This window comes from Eptesicus fuscus, chromosome 24 (assembly GCF_027574615.1).
Source record: "Eptesicus fuscus isolate TK198812 chromosome 24, DD_ASM_mEF_20220401, whole genome shotgun sequence".
Classification (NCBI taxonomy): Eukaryota; Metazoa; Chordata; class Mammalia; order Chiroptera; family Vespertilionidae; genus Eptesicus; species Eptesicus fuscus.
Genome location: NC_072496.1, coordinates 15,377,314 through 15,396,792, shown reverse-complemented (window position 1 = coordinate 15,396,792; position 19,479 = coordinate 15,377,314). Strand labels below are relative to the sequence as shown.

Sequence of the window (19,479 nt, the reverse complement as noted above, 5' to 3'; positions counted from 1 at the left end):
TTTTTGGCATTCTCACTAAGATCCTTGAAAGTCTCACTAAGTTCCTTGGAGGTTTCTAGAAGATTCTTGAGTAACCTTTTAACTATGGTTTTGAGCTCTATATCCAGTAGTTTGATTTCCTCCATTTCTTTCATTTGTGACCTGTTTCTTTGTCTCCGTATTTTGGCTGCTTCCCTGAGTTGATAGAGTGGCTTTGTGTGCTAGGTGTCCTATAGGGCCCAATGGCTCAGCCTCCCCAATTCCCTGAGGTGGACACTAGGTGCACCACTTTGTGGGCTGGGTGCACAGTCTTGTTGTAGTTAAGCCTTGATTGTTGTTGGTATCACTGGGAGGAATTGACCTCCACGCCAATTGGCTGTGAGGATCAGTTGTGTCTACAATGGAAGAACTGCTGTGCTGGAGACACCCTTATGGGGCAGGACTTGCTTCAGTGGGGCTTTGGTGCTCACTGAGTCTGCCCCCTGAGTGCGTCTTTTATGGATGTGAGGAGTTGCAATCTGATATGGTCTCACACTGACCACTGTGTACACTGGCTTTTGGATCTCCAAGGAGGTGCAAAGTCAGCCACTGCTTGAGGCCACTCAGCAGGAGCTACAGCGAGATCTGCAGATTCCTCCTCTTGGTTTGGGGTTTCGAAGTGCCCAGATGAGGCCCAGCTGTGAAGCAAGGCAGGCTACTGCAGCCAAGAGCCTTTGCCCTTCTTTTGGCAGCTTTTGAGCTCTCTGACCCAGCTGCAGTTTGTTAGGTTAGACTGCGAAAGGCCAGGCCATTCATATGCAAAAGCCTCTGCGCACAGCTTGGGTGGGGTTGTAAATTGGGTGGGGTGGGGTGGGGTCTTGGGGAATCACCGGGGCAGAGCAAACAGCAATGGCTGCTAGTCAGCCATCTCTGCATTCCGTGCCCCCATGTAGGAATAATGATCACTGCAAGCACCTCAGAGAAAGCCATTCTCGCATTCCAGCCCAGTGCCACACAGTCCAGTTTCTCCCAGTATGAGTCTGGGTCCCCAGGGTCTCGCCCGGATTTGGAGTTCAGAGCAATCGGGAGCTTGTATCTCCCTCCTGATTGAAAAAAACAACAGCGCACCCAGTTGCCAGCCCATTTTGCGTGCGCCTCAGTACCTCTGCACTTCCACACCTTCTATCAGTTTCAGTGTGCTTTTTTCTTTCCTCCTAGTTATAGAACTTCCACTCAGCCAGTTTTCCTGTGGTTCTGGATGATAGCTGGTTTCTCCTTTAGTTGTAGTTTTGATGTGGTTGTGAGAGGCAGCCAGTACAGGTGTTTACCTATGCCACCATCTTGGTTCTCTCCTCATCATCTGTTTTCTAACAGATGTCATTATCAGGCATGCCAGGTCATTTTCCTTCTTGACAGTTGTATACTTTGAATTTTGAGGTATCTGTGAATATTAAAAACTCATTATGCCCAATTAGTGCAGAAATGATTGCTCTGTACTTGAAAGTAAAATTAAAGTTTATTTAGAAGTATGTTTTTATTTCTATTATGAGTGAACAAATGGATTTTTTAAAATTTATTCTTAATAGAATTTTTAAATCAAAGTTGTACAGGAAGACATGGGGTTCTGTTGTATTTTAGGGCATACTCATAAAACTATAAACATGGAGTAAAAAATTTTAAATATTTCCGTAATCTGATAATTCAGAATAAGGGTCAAAATATACTTACTTTTTTTCAGGAGAAAATGTTTTCAGGATTAATAATGTAAGTTATTTAAAAAAGAAAAAATTCAACTCAGTTTATAAAATTCTATGTCTTTATTATTCTTGTAGCATCATGTGGTGTTTCAGGGTTGAACTTGGTAATAACTCAGCCATTGTTACTGCCTTGAGCGTCATTAATAGTTAATGAAGATTTATTTTTTTATGTAAAATAATAATTAAAAAATAAGTATACGAAATGTATTAGAGGTAAAGCAAATATATTTTTTCCAAGTTTTTAAAATTGACTTTTAGAGCTGGGAGGGAGAGAGATTGATTTGTTGTTCCACGTATTTATGCATTCGTTGGTTGATTCTGCTATATGCCTGGGCTGGGGATCGGAATAGAAAATTTGGCATATTGCAACGATGCTCTACCCAACAACAATTGAGCTACCCGGCCAGGGCGGAAAGCAAATAATTTGATTTGAGAAAGGAAGGTTTTAGAATTCAGATATTTGTTTTAAATGATATATCAAATATTACACATTATATAGTAAAATGCGATTATATATAAATGTCAGTGCAATTAAATCTTATCAAAAGATGTAACCAATAGCCACTAAAATACTCCCCCCCCAAAGGATTTATAAATTCAACCTTTAATTTAAAATGAAAGGACAACTGAGTCTACAATGAGTTATAACATGCCTGAAATTTTATTGTAATAAGTCTTTATCTGAGTCTTAATTTTAATGTCTAACTTTTGAAGACTGGAGGTGGAAGGAAGTTCTTATTAATTGCAAAACAAAATGGTACATTTCTGACATGAAAGATTTATTTGAAGGAGAATAATGAATATACTGATTTTTATTGAATCTGTATCACCTTTTCTACATTCTGCTTACCTCATTCTACATTTTTTAAGAAGTTATTGTGTCTATCCCTTCTATGTTCCTTGAGGGTGTTTGCCATTTCAAGCTCGTCTTTGTAAATCTCATAATGTATAGAATAATTAATTCTGTGGTCAGTAGGAATTTGAGAAAGTTTTCAGTTGCGAATTTAATTATTTTAGATTTATTGTGTCGAAACTGATTGTATATTTTATCCTTGAAAGGTACACCATTATTTGATGGTTCGTGTCGTTTCATTGATCCACAGACTATACAGTCTATTCAACAATGCCATTTGCTTCTTAGCAATCTTAATACAGTCTTAAGCTGTTTTGCAACAGAGGCACAAGAGATCACGGAAAGAGGTGTGCTGTTTATTTTATATAAATGAACGTTTTGTTAAATTTTACTTATTGACTTCTTAAAAGAAAAAATTTCCTGTCTTAGATGGACCATTGTTCAAACAGGCCATTATTTCTCAAATGTTGTGTTTTTGTTTTATGAAAAGCTACATAATGCTATTAGGTATATCATGAGCCCATGCTTAAATAAGTGTGGGAAATTTTGGATTTAAACCTAATCACTATTAAGGTAGTATATTTATAATAGAATTTCAAATTTTTAAATTATACATAAGTTTTTATTCACAGAGGTCATTATAATGTTTTCTGCTGTTTTGCCGTTTAAACAAAACAGTTTTATTTAGAGGCCTGATGTGAACAACCTGTATTAATGATACTGTATAGTTTGTATCAGTGTATGAACTTGACTTCTGATATTAAGTAAATGAAAGTGTAGCTGAGATAGAAGCATACCTAAAACGTCTGCTTTAGTGAGTTATTTGTTCAAGTTAATTTTTGACTTAAGAATTCATTAGTTTTTTAAATCTTGCGAGTGTCTTGATTTTTCATTTGTGGTTGAAGTTTAAACAACTGATGTTTAACTCTTCTTTACAGGTCGTATGAACTTAACCAATAAGTGTATGGTTTCGCAGCTCATCTGTCAGTATGCACAAATGGTTCTTTGGTTCTCTCATTCTGGGCTTCTACCAGAGGGCTTAGGTAAAATATTTACTTAATCTATAAACATTAATTGAAACATTCTTAAATCTTTATAATTTTGTGGTTGTGTTCTAATGTTTTGGATTTTCTTTCTTCTACCACCTCACTTATGTTTCTTTTTTTTCTTATCTTCTTTTCTTACATTCTTTCTGTTTATCTTCAGTAACTCATCCCATGCCTGATACACAGGTTTTCCATACATGTTTATTGGGTTAAAGAACATTTTGAAGGAAAGAATATTTGAAAGAATATTATGGCTTTTGAAAGTTGATTCAATATCACTAGCTATAATTTAGGTCCATAGAACTTATGCATCTTATAATCTAATTTGTCAATCTTTTTATTGTAAGGGTTCTTTTAATATGGTTATTGACGAATATTTACAGTCATTTAAATACCTCCTTTTATCTCAGAGGTGGGGAACCTTTTTCTGCCAAGGGCCATGTGGATATTTATAACATCATTCAGGGGCCATACAAAATTATCAACTTAAAAATTAACCTGCTGTATTTGGTCAAACATTTAATTAACTCACCCCTAATGCCCTGGCAGGGCCAGACCAAATGATTTTGCAGGTCTTATACAGCCTGCAGGCCCGATGCTCCCCACGCCTGTTTTATCTAATGATTGATGCCAGTATCAAGAAATAGAGAATTGGACTTTTGCTATATTTGTTTAAAATACACTTCTAAAGCTCATTAACTTCTTGCATTTCCAGGATTCGCATTACATTTTATTTAAGCTTGCTTCTCTCTCTGTCCATGATTGCTGTTGATCTGTTCTTTCATAATTCTCTTAGCATCCTTATTGTTACAGGTGTTTATGAGAGATTTGCTTTTCTCACTTATGCATCTATTAATAAAGGGATGGGTAGTATTACTGAAATTTAGGAAGCCTACAAATTAAACAACAGTATAAAATTACAGTAAAATATCAATGTGAGTAATCTAAGTATTGTTGGGATATTTTGGAAATATTACTAGCTTTTTCTCCAACTCTTAAAAAAAAAATCTAGATGATGCTGTGCAGTTGTCAAGGTTATGCTACAACTACCCTGTAATTCAGAACTACTACACCAGTCGTCGGCAGAAGTGTGAGCTTTTATCAAGGTATAGTACATCCAGAATCTTCAAACAACATTTTAGAAATTTCTTCTGTAAGAAGTCAAAAAGCCTTCTGAAGTAGAACAGAATTCACCATGTTATAAAATGATTAAATGGGTGGAATTCTCAGAATTTGTTACCAACATTACTATTTTATTTGTGATGTTTGCATTGACCTGACGGTCACACTTTTACTTTAGAACTTGAGTATAACTATTTATTATTTCCTGAAGAAAGATATTTACCACCATTCATTATTAGAGGAGAATCTATAATTTTAAATCTATAATTTTCTGAGAATTCTTATTCAGAAAAAAAACTGGAAGCTGCTATTCATCAGAAGAGCATAAAGTAGGTCACCAGTTATTTTACATTCTTTCCGTTAACAGTTGCATTTCAGCACTTGGACGACTTTGTTTTTCCCCCTTATTTCCTCTCCCCCCTCCAGCTTCCCAACTCTTCTCCCTTTAATAATTGGGATCATTACTTTTAAGAATTTAATGCTATTGTTTTGATGATAATAATAATTACCACTAATATTAAATAATCTTTAATGTTGCCCTTATTGCAGTGGGAAATGGAACTCTGATTATTTGATGATCGATGGAATGGTTTCTCAGTTAGGAGATCGAGTTGAGAAGTTGTGGAAACGAGATGAAGGAGGCACAGGAAAATATCCTCCTCCTAGTCTACATGTAGGTTTGCAATGGTATCACTTAAGAGTTCCCAAAGAGGTGGGGAGGGCGGTATGCTTCACTGAGTTTTCACACCTGGCACAGTCTGGGGAAAAACAAGGAGTGTGAGTAAGTCTATAATGATAAAAGCGTAATATGCTGATTAGACCAGATGTCCTTCCGGGCAAGGGAAGCCCCGGTCTCGGGTGCCAGAGGGAAGCCAGTGCTGGCAGCCGGGGGAAGGAAGGCCTACTCTTGCATGAATTTCGTGCATCGGGCCTCTAGTGGGTATATAAAATGCACTGAATTTTTTATCTCTTTTATAGGCACTACTTGACATATACCTACTAGACAACGTTACTGAAACAAGCAAACATTTTATTGTATCCTTTAAAATTTTTATTAAATAATTCATGTATTACCTAAATTACAAAATTTTAGAATAGTAGGAACCAATTCACAATCTAATTCAATCTCAACTTCACATTTGAAGTTTTTTAAAAGAAAGGTTTCTTAACCCAGGATCTGCAGGTTGGGTTCAGATGGTCTGTGGTTAACCTGAAATTAAGCAAACGTTTGTTTTATGTTTATTTTTGTGGGGATAGGGTCCAGTGCTTTTATCAGATTCTCAAATGTGTCTGAGACACTACCAAAGTTAAGAGCAGCAGTTCTAAAACATGACTGGCAAGTAGTCATTCTCAAATAGGTTAACTTATGTACTGAATATGAATACATTTAAAGTAGCTTAATTATTACCTTAGACATTGTGTTGAACCCCGTGGTCATTGCAGTAAGGGTTTTGTCCTAATGTCAGTTATTAATCTGAAAACGTGCAGTTCTATTCATAATTTATAAGACACTTGATGCATTTGCTTAAGCTGCCAAGTTTTGCTGGCTAACTGGAATTTGTCTATAGCTTTGTTTCTTTAATTTGCTAAGCTACTGACTTCATGAAGCAAGTACACTTTAGTTCTTCCCTTCTGTGGTGGTACTTCCTATTGAGAATGAAGGAAGTTGGTGTGGGATTGATTACCTATACCCACATATAATAAAACTACTTCCCCTAGCTGGGTATTCATAATGGTTTTCTAAAAACTAAAGTCTTTCCAGAATCATTCCTGCTATGTTCTATTGTTACCTATTATAAGTAGAAGTTTTTGTTTATTGTCCTTAACCCTCTTTTTAAAAGACCATTTATTTGCTACTTGATATTATGTATTCATTTCCAAACAAAACAGATACTTCAATTGAATCATTTCCAACTGCCTTTGCCATTTCTTGGGACCAGGTTAAACTTATTCAAGGATTTTGGCTGATCGATCATAATGACTATGAGGTGAGTCTATTAGTTCACTTAGAATTAAAACTTTTGTAAACTATTAAAATAATAATTAAAATTTATATTAAATATATGATTGAATCTATTTCTAGAGGTAATTTAAGGAGTCAGTTCAAATAATGGCTTCACTACCTTAGGCAGTAAGAATCCTGTCTAATAAAAAGTGAATATGCTAATTGACCATCACACCCTCACAAAATGGTGGTGCCCACAGCCAATAAGGAGGGAATATGCTAATTGACTGCCCCACCCTCAAAGATGGCAGTGCCTATAGCTATAAGATAGCAGCACCCAGTCTCAGCCCCGCCGGGGCGCCTGCCCCTAGAGTTCCCCAGTCCCTTCAGCTCCCCAGCGGCCCAGGGCCAGCCCAAGGTGCAGGCAAGCCTCGGATGGAGGCTGCCCAGCCACCCAGGGCCACCCGAGGCTCAGGTAACCATAGCCACCCAAGGCTTGCGCTTCCGGCAGTGGCAGCAGCAGAGGTGTAATAGGGGCATTGCCTTCCCCTGATCGCCAGGTTGCCTCCCGCCCTTGAGGGCCCCTGAACTGTGAGAGGGGGAAGGCCAGGCTGAAGGACAACCCCTCCAGTGCATAAATTTTCATGCACCGGGCCTCTAGTACAAAAATAAAACTCCAGGTTTCTCACTCCTTAGAGAAGGAAACAAATAGATAACAATTACTAATAGTGCAGATAGAGTGATTGTTATGTTAGAAATATGTTTAGTGGAGGGGGGACCACAGAAGGCAGGATTTAGCATTGTATATGAAGTTGGTGATGGAAAGATTTTGTATAATTGTATAATGAGGTCTCAAAAGCATGAGGGTTTTGGTTTTTTTTTAATATATTTTATTGATTTTTTTACAGAGAGGAAGGGAGAGAGATAGAGAGTTAGAAACATCGATGAGAGAGAAACATCAATCAGCTGCCTCCTGCACACCCCCTACTGGGGATGTGCCCACAACCAAGGTACATGCCCTTGACCGGAATCGAACCTGGGACCCTTGAGTCCGCAGGCCAACGCTCTATCCACTGAGCTAAACCGGTTTCGGCAAGCATGAGATTTTTGATAAAGCTTTTATTTAAAATAAAGTATACCGTAAGTTGACATTTACACTGGTTTTATCTTGGTTTTTGTGGCTTTAGTATTGCCTGTCTTTTTAAAGGTGTGCCTTATAAATGCAAAGCATATTTGTATTTACCAGTTTTCCTGTCATTTTTTGCAGAATGGTTTGGATCTTCTGTTTCATCCAGCTACTGCAAAACCTTTCTCATGGCAGCATTCAAAGATTATTCAAGCCTTTATGAGTCAGGGTGAGCACAGACAAGCCCTCAGATATATTCAGACAATGAAGCCAACAGTGTCCAGTGATAGTGATATTATCCTTCACATCACTGTTTTGCTTTTTAATAGGTAAGTACATACTTTGAAAGTATAATCAAACTTTTGATCATATCTGTTAATATAATGGTATTGATGAAATATGTAGTAGCAGTATATATTTTGCTTTTATTGTATTATATAGTATTCTTACAATTCTTCATCTTTCAACCTTAAGAAAAATGTAAAATATCTTTTATCTAGAATAACATAAATAAGAAGTACCTTGAATAAAAGAGAAAACCAAACTGAGGTTTAAAATTATATCTGTTGCTAATTGATAATATTGGTAGTCTCCTGCATGGATAGTTAATGTCTGAGTATACTGAAAAGGAGCCAGAAGTACCGAGGAAGAATAAAATCATCTTGAGTTGGTTATTGTGTGTGTGTGTGTGTGTGTGTGTATTTATTTTTAGTTTGAGAGAAAGGAAGGGGGAGAGAGAAGCATTGCTTTGTTGTTCCATTTATGCATTCATTGGGATGTGCCCTGACAGGGGATGGCACCCACAACCTTGGCATATGGGGATGATGCTCTAGCTAACTGCCCAGCCAGGGTAATAATAATTCTATTCTTTGAGGTATATCCCAGTGATGGTACTCCAGTATTTGGGTAATATTGGTTGTTGGGTATTGCAGTTATTTGCATTTGATAGTTGCCATTGCACTGTTATAGAAAGGAAGTCTTGAAGCATCTATTTAAATAATTTAAGAAAGTTTCAGGTTTCACATCTTAATACTTTAACAAGATTTGAGCAGGTGATATCTTTATATTCTTATTTTCTTCTCTTGGCAGTGTTTTAATGTTCTCTCGTTTAATGTATCAGCATGATACATTTATCATATATATTAAAGTTAATTGGCATGGTTGAAAATATGATGGTCTGGTTATTGGGTTTTCTTATTAACTAAATTAGTTGGGGAAATTGCTTGGAACTGAAATTTCTTACCAAATTGTAACTTTATTTTATACAACTCATATTGTGTGTTTTGTTTATATCTTTTTGGTTGGTCTGGGTTTTTTGTTTTGTTTTGTTTTATTTTTCCCCCAAGGACATGCTTAGAAAGAGAGAGAGAAACATTGATGTGAGAGAGAAACATCAACTGGTTGCCTTTCATATGTACTCCAACTGCAGCCCAGGTATGTGCCCTGACGGAATCAAACCATCATCTTTTCAGTGCACAGGATGATGCTCAACCACTGAGTCACTCCAGCTGGGTGTGGGGTCATTTTTATGTTTTTATACATTAGTCATTTTATTCACCCCCAAGCATCATTTGTGAACAAAACAGCATGTTAGTGTCACCACTTCGAAAGTTAAGTTTTCTTTGTTCCATTTGGTTAAACAGAATGTATTTCTGAGGGGTGAGGGTTGAATCAGAAGAAAACTTTTATAGTTTAATAATAGGTTGGCTAGACATGTAGAAACTTACAGTGTCCTCAAAATAATGAATTAGGAAGTATTTGTGAAAATAATTTAGGTGAGCAAAATTGTTTGACTAGGCCCTGGCTGGGTTGCTCAGTTGGTGTCGTACCTATACGCCCAGGTTGTGGGTTCACTCCCCAGTCAGGGCACATACAAGAAACAATCAATGAATGCTCACTTTGGCAGCAAATATACTAAAATTGGAACAGTACAGAGAAGATTAGCATGGCTCCTGCACATAGGAAAAAAAAACAAACCAAACAGTGAATGAACAAATAGATGTTTCTCTAAAAATCATTTTTTTTAAAGTTGTTAGGCTAGCTAACAAATTGTCTAGAGCAAATATAAGAAGCTAAAAGTGACAAATATTTAATAATGAGTAGCCTAGCTGGTATTACTCAGTCATTGAGCCTCAACCCATGAACCAAGAGGTCACTGGTTCAATTCCTGGTCAGGGCACATACCGGGGCTGCAGGCTTGATTCCCCAGCAGGGGACATGCAGGAGACAGTCGATAGATGATGTTTCTCTCTCATCGATGTTTCAATCTCTCCCTTCCCTTTCTCTAAAAATCAATAATATACACTGAGTGGCCAGATTATTATGATCTCTGAATGCATAATAATCTGGCCACTCAGTGTATATCCTATATAATAAAAGGCTAATATGCAAATTGTCCCCTCAACCAGCAGGCAGGCCTGCCAACCGCCCATGTCCCCTCCCCCTGGCCAGGCTGGCAAAACCCCACCCATGCACGAATTCATGCACCGGGCCTCTAATATATATATTTATATACACACACACACACATTGAGTGGCCAGATTATTATGCGTTCAGAGATCATAATCTGGCCACTCAGTGTATATACATACGTGTGTGTGTGTGTGTGTGTGTGTGTGTGTGTGTGTGTGTGTTTAAAAATAAATGGGTAAAGAATTCTAACACTGGGTTAGCAAGCAGCATGTAAATTTTTCTCAGTTGCATGTAAGCTTTTCACACTTTAGTGACTTTAAAGAGGTGGTAATTGATCACTAATTACATCAAAGTGCAGATGTTGGAAAGTTAGAAAAAACACCTTTGAAAGGCTGCTGGTTTTTCTTTTTTATTCCATTGTCCTTTGATTCAGTCATAGCATGTTTCTCTGAGTAGCTAAGATCCTCATTTTCTCTTCTTTAGCCATAGCAAACATTACGTAGTTTTAAAACTTACTTCTCTTAAGTATAGAAAAGCTTCCATTATCCAGTATCCAGAAATCTAGCAACATTGTGTAAAGTTCAGAAATAAAAACAAAGGACCACTCAAAATTTCCTCAAGATTTATTTCATTATGAACATTAATTGCCTTAACTTGGTTCACATATTCTATATTTCTTATTTATGTCATTTTTTTTACTAGTCTTTATTTCAGTATTTGTTATTATTTCAATAAAAACTATAGCTAGATCTTTTTAATTAAGATACCCACTACAGTAAAAATTACCTATTGACTTGGAATTTGAAATGATGATGTGGGTTTTTAAGATAATCATTTCCTTGATATTCCTATTTGCCATTTTTATTCTATCCCTCTTTTACCTTGAAAGTTATCAGTCCCTCAAAAATTCTACATGCCAGATTGATTGATCATTCTCAGTTTTGGTGTATATCTTTCAAGACATGTTATTATCTAATCTAATAAATATATAAACATTTGTTGGCTTTGTTTATTGGTTAATTTAACATTGTAATCACTGCACTGTTTTAAGCTTTTTTTTTTCTTAACAGAGTATAATGAGAAACACTGCTTCATTTAATGACCCTTGGCCCACAGCTCAGTGTCCCTCATGCTGTCTAAAATGTCTGATTTAGTCCAAGTCCTCTAGTCAGATCTTGCTACAGATCAGCCCAAATCTTCTGTTACTATGCTAAACCCTTCAGCTCCCCATACACACAGTCTTCTTGTTTCCATCTTTGGTTATTTTCTTTTCTACTCTTCTTTCTCATGCAAACAGTCACTTCCTTAAGAGCCTGGCTTTTCTCTATCACATGCTAATTTTTCAGTTCTGTTTAGATCACATTAGTTTTTTATCCTCTTGACCTGTGTACTTATTTTGCTTTCCTATTATTTTACACTTATATAATGATATAGAACAGCATAAAATTGAGTCTTTAAAGATGCCTGTTGACATAAGCCAACTTTTTAATGCAGTGATTAGTATTCAGTAAAATTAAGTTATCTTCAATTACATGTGTGGAGTATCTTTGAGAATCTTTAGGTGGATTACTTGTTTTGAACACTTTAAATAGCTTTTCTAAAACGAAACTTTAATAAATACTGATTTCAGGTGCATGATTGAGGCCTGGAGTTTACTGCGACACCATTCTAGTAGATCGAATATAGAGGAGTTACTAGAGCACACGTATAAAGGCTGTCAGGAAATGGGCTTAATGGAGGATTTACTGAAGCTACCATTTACAGACACTGAGCAGGTAATGACTTATCAGTAAAAATGTGTCAGAAATTCAGGATATGTTAGTAGCTTACACATGTATTACATTCTTCCTAGGAGTGTTTGGTGAGATTTTTGCAGTCCAGCACCAGTGTACAGAATCATGAATTACTTTTAGTTCACCATTTACAGCGTGCCAATTATATTCCTGCCTTGAAGCTGAACCAAACTCTGAAGATTAATCTTACGGTATAGTTAAACTTGTTTTGTTATAGGGGATAAGGAAAGAAGAAAAACTAGTGACTTTGTTATCTAAGAGTTTGTAGTTTTCTAACCAACCACTGAGCTTTATATAAATTTGAGTTTGGAGATTCCTCTTCTTACTTTCTATAGCAGAATTAGGAATAGGGTATTATTATTTACCCAATTCTCTTTTATACTCCATTTCTGTTTAATATCTGTGATCTTGCCAGACTAATCATTTCACTTAGGGAAAAGGAGAGGATGAGGTGTAGGTCATAATAGAAATTATATAGTGCACAGAGCCTGGACTTCAGGAGTCAGACCAATTCTTAATTTCCATTGTGTCCTGGGAACATACTCTCTGTGCCTTGGGCTCCTCATATGTAAAATGATAATATCTCTTTGTGAGGGTGTACAAAGGTGTGTGTGAAGTAACAAGTACATGTTACTGATACAGGTAGAAACTTGGTAATTGATAACTGGTGTTCTTTAGTTGTGAAGAAATCAAGACTGGATAGGAGAGACTTTAGATGGGTAAGGTTTGATAAAGTAATTAGGTGTGTATATGAGGTCCCTTGGTTTGGAAGAAGGGAGGAGGAAGATATTCTTGGATATTTATTGTTATATTTTAAAAGGTAAATGTATAAACATAGCACCTAACATGTTTGAAGATTAAATTTTTACTAGTTTTGATATGTTCAATAGAATGATCGTGATCCTCGCTTGCGGGAGAGATCTGTGGCTCGAAATTCTATATTAGATCAATATGGAAAGGTTCTTCCGAGAGTCCATCGAAAATTAGCCATGGAACGAGCTAAACCTTACCGTGTGTCAACATTATCAGTTATTCGAAAAGGTAAAATTTCATTGAAAAATGTCATAAAGCATTGAGTTAGAGAAGATACTGAGTGATTGCCTTCTGCAACCATCCCTGTCTTATACTTTGCTGTGAAGCATCACAGTGGTGCCTTTTTTTTATTGACCATTCTATCCCAAGAAGTTTAAAGCTTTCTTGGACATTTTTATAACTTATTTAGTAATGGAGTAAAGAATGAAAGAACTTTTTATTTCCTTTGAAGGCTCTTGTCCAACTTTTAGAAAACATGTAACTTTCACCATCTTCTAAAAGCCCAAATAAATAAATTTCTACATAGATGTTATTAAACCAAATGCAATTTTAACCAAACTCTTGTGATCTGTTTTCCAGTCGCACTTTTATATTAGTCTTCTATTAAAAGTCCTGGTGTTAGAGATTAAATTGAATTCTCCAATATTCATTTTACAGTTTCTCGGCCCAAACCATTATCAGCAGTTCCAAAGCGAGCTGTAATAGGGACTGTGTTAACAAGATCTACTTTCATTCATAACGTGTTGTCTAAAGTTGGAGAGGTTTGGAAAAGTGATGAACCTAAAAATGGCACCTTAGCCTACAATAGGTATGTTTTACTTTTTATAGTCATGTTACTTGTTAATCTTTCCTGGATATCAACAGCATTCATAAACAGTTAACCTTAGAGTTTATTATTGTATGTAATAAAGAAAAACTTTCTGTTGGTTACTTTGTTACAAGAAAAATGTATGTTCGTTGGTGTCTATACACACACACACACACACACACACACACACACACTTATTTGTCTATATATATAAAAGCCTAAGTTTCCGTCTGACCGGTAGCTATGATGCACACTGACCAACAGAGGGCAGACGCTCAATGCAGGAGCTGCCATGACACGCACTGGCCATTTAAAAATAAACAGCACTGCGGCCCTGGTGCCGATAAAGTAACACTTGGCTTCCCCCAAGTGGAACACAGCCCACCAAATCGCAGCCGTTGCTGCCAAGACCCCATGGCACAAAATGCAGCCCACAGCCCAGCCCAGCCCGGAAACGGTCGCTGTGGGCGCCCAGTAATGATGTCACATTGCAACACCCAACTTCCTCTCCCTAGTGACTCAGTTTCTTCAGCCCAGGAACAGGACTTGCTTTATAGCCAGGTGCAAACATTTCACACTTTAACCAAATGTTTGTGAAGGTTTTCCCGTGCCTCATCTCATTTGATCCTCACAGAAGTCCTGGAATAGGTAGATAGGAGACTCGGTGGAATCCTATTTTCTTTTCATTAGCCAGAAAACGGAGATTTAGAAAGCTTAGAAACTTGACCCGACTGAACAGAAGTAAGAAATGGTGGACCTTGAAAATGACTTCATGTTTTCTCACTGCGCAGAATATAGTCAAACACTGCTGCAGTTAAATATTTTACCCTTTGTTCTCCCTGTGTGATCTACAATGATAATCTGCTTCGTGTTGATATTTACTGCTGTGTTGCTGACAATTACCTGAAAGAGAAGTTGGGGTGCTCCACTGGGCTGGAAAAAGTTTAGCTAAATCCGAAAGCAGGCCTAATTAAGCAAGTTTATTCTACATTTATAAAAGGCTAAGTTGACTCGCACATGCACAATTCATATAAAGCTCTCGCGCCCATCGCACATGTGTGTTTCCATCTGTCATTGTCGATCATGAATTTGGTTGACACTTCTATTATAGAAAAAGGGCAAACAGCGATATTAAAATATTTCTCCTAATTAATTTCCTTTCAATGTGCATGCATCCATGCACTAGGACACTAGTTTGTAAATAAGTGTACAGAGTAAAAAACAAAAGCCATCCTCTCCCATCTAATTCTACCTTCTTACAGCATTTTTAATTGAATGTTCCTTGTGATACATAATCAAAAGCTACATTTTTATTTTCTTTGTAGTCCTAGAGTAGAAGGACCGTCTCCTGTAGTGTGTTCTCTCCCAGATCCAGAGCTGCCTGGGGCATTTGTTGGAACACCAGTTTTAAGGGCCTCACAAAAAGTTTCTAGGTAAGAATTTATTAAATCTTTTTTTACCCTTTTGTTAATCCTCACCCAAAGATACTTTTCCATTGATTTTTAGAGAGAGTTAAAGGGGGGGCGAGAGACAGAGATTGGTTGCTAAGTGTTATTTTATGTAATTTATATTTTGTGTATAACCTAAAATGCATTACTTATTTGGATCATGGTCAAAAGTTGTTGAGGAAATCCTAAGATCTAATGCAGTAATTAACATTTTATTTAGAAAATTTAATTAAATAGTGTTTTTATAGTGTTTTAGTATAACTCAAGCACATTTTTTTTTAGCATAACTCTTGGTAGTATAAGAATTTGGCTTTTACTTAGGTAGTCACTGGTGCCATTTGTTGCATGGGCCCTGCTTTTGAGAAGCAATCATTCCTAAATAGACACCTAAAACATAAAGGTTAGCACAGTGCAAAGCGTTTTACAAAATACCTATTTGGGCCCTGTCCATTGTGCCAATGGTTAGAGCATCAGCCTATGCACCATGGGGTCGTTGGTTCAATTCCCGGTCAAGGGCACATACCTTCATTGCAGGTTCTTTCTTCACCCCGTTTGGGGGGTGTGGGACGCAACCAATCGATGTTTCTCCCTCTCCCTCCATCCCTCCCTTCCACTCTCCAAAAAACAATGGAAAAAATATCCTCGGGTGAGAATTAACAAAAAAATCTATTTGGGGTAGCTCAATGTAAAAGTGAGTAAAGAGTTTACAGATACAGAATTTGAATACAAATGAAGTAAAAAAGGAAAATAATTAGAACAGATAGTGGAGAAAAAAAATGCCAAGCAACCTGATTTGGATATTCTTGTTTCATGGAAATCTCAAAGCTGTGTCTGTATAAAATAACAAGTAGGGAGACCATGTATTAAGAAAAACGCTTTTCCCTGGCCTGTTTGGCTCAGTGGATAGAGCGTCAGCCTGCAGACCAAAGGGTCCCAGGTTCGATTCCGGTCAAGGCCACATGCCCGGGTTGTGCAGGAGGCAGCCGATCAATGATTCTCTCATTGGATGTTCCTCCCTCCCTCCCTTCCTCTCTCTCCCCTCTCTCCCCCCCTCCCCCTCTCCCCCTCTCCCCCTCTCCCCTCCTCCCCTCCTCTCTGAATGCAATAAACATATATTAAAAGAAAAAGAAAAATGCTTCTTACAAGTGCGCTCGCAGTGGGCGATAGGTCCTGAGCACCCGCTAGCTCTGTTGGCCTGCCCCTCTGGTGAAGAGCATGTCTGAGGTGAGACTGGAAAGGCGGAGCAGCTGACCCTGTTCATTTCTGGCACCAAAACATGCTGCCCTTTCCAGTGGTTCTCTGGAGCAGCAGGCATTTGGGAGAGTAAAAGGGTATAGTTTTTATTGCTAGGAAATATGACCGTGAAATAAAGGTTACATATTAACCCTAAAAGGAGGAGTGGCCTGTACGGCCCAACAAAATCATTAGCAGTTCGTCTTCATTTGAAAAGATAAATGCCTGACAAATAATGGGGGCTCAGTAAACATTGGTAATAAAGGAGGGAGGAGGACTAGAACTCCCTTTTCCTTTTTTAAGATTAGTTATCTAGAATTCTTAATTCTCTATTTTGCTACTGAATTAATATCCTGACATTTTAAGCATGCATCGGTAATGTACTTGACAATTTATATTTAATGCAGTTTGTCATATTTACCAGTGAATGTAAAAGCTAATTAAATGCGTTACTAAATTCTATCGTTTACTTAGAATAACTCAATAGACAATTTACCAGGGTTTTTCTACTCATATATGTACTCTGATTACAGACTGCTGGATTTGGTTGTGCATCCTGTTCCCCAACTTTCCCAGGGTTTGGGGTTTATTCAGCAAACCCCCACCAAATATCCTTTGTACCTAACACCTAGTTCATTGCCAGTAAGTTCACCAATAAAAGGATCACATCAAAATACCTCCAGGGCTTCAGAATTACATTTACTTGAAACTCCTGTTGTAGTTAAGGTGAGTATCACATACCTAGCATTCATAGTGAAGCTTGAAAGTTATTATTTTTTAAGTAGCAGGGAGAAATAGCTATTTGTAATTGATATCTCTGGATGATGGATGATTTAAGCCTTTATTTCCCTCTTTTTATTTTTGTGGGTATCTTTCCAAAATGCTTTCTGTATTTTTACATCTTCTTAATAGAATTTGCTGAACTTACCCTTTATGTTTAAATGGCATTATTGTCAAGATTAGCAGTTATTATATTGTTGTCCTGAAAGGCTCTTTGTGATCGTTATAAATTGGCCTTAATTTTTTAAAAAATGCCTTCACATTCTTGGGTTTAATTTTTTAGTTTTTAAATTCCATTTCTCATTCCCTTTTGCTGTTATTCTATCAGATGCTTTTTAGTTCTTAGATTTATTAATTTTAATTCTCTGGCTCCTTCAGTGCAACTATAAATGTTACTTTTCTCTACTAATAGATATCTATCTTTAAATTGCCTCCACCCTCTCTGATAAATTACTAGCTGATGACTGATAACAGTGATCTTTTACCTTCATATTGTCAAAATGTTTTTACATATATTATCCCCTAGCTCCTTGTCCAGTGTTCTAGATCTAATCCTAGGATCTTTTTTCTTTTCTTTTCTTTTTTATTGTTTCTTGATATCTAGCATTTGTAATGAACCAGGGAATTTATTTTTCAAATTGAGTAAAAGATACTTCAGTAAATGCTTATCTGAAAATAAGTTGAAAAAGATTACTAAGACTGTTAAATTCCTGATATTTAATATCCAGTACAGTATTTCTAACATTTTTCTTCAAAAAAACAATCAAACTTTATATTGCCTGCAGCTAGGTTTAAATTAAATAAAATCAAGATAATTTTGTCCCTGCTGCCAAAAACAGTCTAGGAAAAAAAAAATCAATATTATCTCGTAATAGATTTAATTATCTATGGGATAATTTGTTCACTAGTCCTTTAGAGAAGTTAAGTGAAGGGATTATTTCTATTATTTTTATTCATTATAATCTTCAGAATTTTTATAAATAATTAAGGTGCTGTTGGATTCTTAAAGTCAATCGCATTAATTTACATTAATTGCTATAATTAAGCTAGGTTCTGTTCTTTTATCTAAAGTTTTCTAAACAGCCTAGCCAGTTTAGCTCAGTGAATAGACCATCAGCCTGAAGACTAAAGGGTCCCAGGTTTGATTCCTATCAAGGGCACCTACCAGGTTGGGGGCTCGATCCTCAGTAGGGGACGTACAGGAGGCAGCCAATCAATGATTAGCTCTCATCATTGATGTTTCTATCTCCCTCTCAATCTCTGAAATAAATAAAAATATATTTTAAAATACAAAGTTTTCTAAGGAATAGTAAAATAATTTATCTTATCTATGCACTTTATTTTAAGTTGACTTTATACTTGGAACAACCAAGGCCTTTAGAATGATTATGGATGCACTTTTATGTTTTGTAGTCTTACATATAGAATGCTCTGAGTAGAATTTCACATTTTCTTTCCAGTAATCTATAATAAAACTTCTTATTATGTGTTTATTTGAGATAAGAATTTGGCCACCATTGTGATTCAGTTGACCCTGTCTGTCCTTATGTATTGCCTGTTATAGACACTAATGGTGGATTTCCATTTATTCTTTGTCATAGAAAGCTAAAACTTTGGCCATGTCAATTACTTCCTCTGGATTTGCCGAGTTCACTCCTCAATCCATCCTAAGGTCTGGTCTTCGGTCAACACCTTTAGGGTCTCCCTCTCAGTCACCTGGAAGGTCTCTTACTCCTCCTTTACGACTTAAAGAAACTAGAATTTCATTCATGGAAGAAGGCATGACCAAAAAATGGACTTCTGGAGTAAGTTTGATAATATTTAGAACAAAAAGACAGTTCCCACGGGTAAAAAGTTAGATATATCATTTTAATAATATCACTATAGATTTTTGTATACAGTCTTTCAGATAGTCATGAAATCAGAAATATTAGTTCAGAAAGAAACTGGGATATTGCCTAAGCCAAACCCATCATTTACAGGCGGAAAAAATAGGGCTTAAGAAGCATCAAGTAAATTGCCCACAAATAGCTATTTGGTGTCAGAAATGGGACTAGAACCCAGACCTAATTTTTAGCCCGTGTTCGTTTGTCTTTTAACCTGGATTGTTTTGTTTCTCTTATTAAGTTCCTCATTGATTGTCTATTTAGGGGGGTATATCTTCAGAGTTCCACTATGGGTTGTTGATGGAACCCAATTGATGATTATTGTCATCTTGCGTATTAAAGTCTTAGAAATAATTGATTTTTAATTAGAGAAACTTAACAATCATTAAACTTTAATCATGTATCTGAAGAGAATGCATTTAAAATACATGAATTTTGATTAAGATGGAAAGGGTGGGCAATGATTGGCATTAATATCTTTGACTTGACTGATTTTTAC

The 19,479-nt window shown here is 36.6% G+C and overlaps 1 protein-coding gene and 1 non-coding gene across 2 annotated transcripts in view; both read left to right on the top strand.

The window, feature by feature from the left end:
* AHCTF1 (AT-hook containing transcription factor 1) overlaps positions 1-19,479 on the top strand; it is a 76,020-nt gene that overhangs the window by 33,168 nt on the left and 23,373 nt on the right. The window contains exons 15-28 of the mRNA XM_054712977.1: positions 2,775-2,915; positions 3,507-3,611; positions 4,627-4,720; positions 5,286-5,409; positions 5,715-5,771; positions 6,578-6,724; positions 7,949-8,136; positions 11,850-11,994; positions 12,072-12,203; positions 12,903-13,053; positions 13,483-13,633; positions 14,959-15,066; positions 16,848-17,040; positions 18,696-18,899. Coding sequence (XP_054568952.1) covers positions 2,775-2,915; positions 3,507-3,611; positions 4,627-4,720; positions 5,286-5,409; positions 5,715-5,771; positions 6,578-6,724; positions 7,949-8,136; positions 11,850-11,994; positions 12,072-12,203; positions 12,903-13,053; positions 13,483-13,633; positions 14,959-15,066; positions 16,848-17,040; positions 18,696-18,899 — 1,940 coding nt within the window. The remainder of the gene's footprint in view (positions 1-2,774; positions 2,916-3,506; positions 3,612-4,626; positions 4,721-5,285; positions 5,410-5,714; positions 5,772-6,577; positions 6,725-7,948; positions 8,137-11,849; positions 11,995-12,071; positions 12,204-12,902; positions 13,054-13,482; positions 13,634-14,958; positions 15,067-16,847; positions 17,041-18,695; positions 18,900-19,479) is intronic.
* On the top strand, positions 9,698-9,808 carry LOC114228486 (U6 spliceosomal RNA). The gene has a single exon (XR_003614628.2). It is a non-coding gene; the product is annotated as a U6 spliceosomal RNA (small nuclear RNA).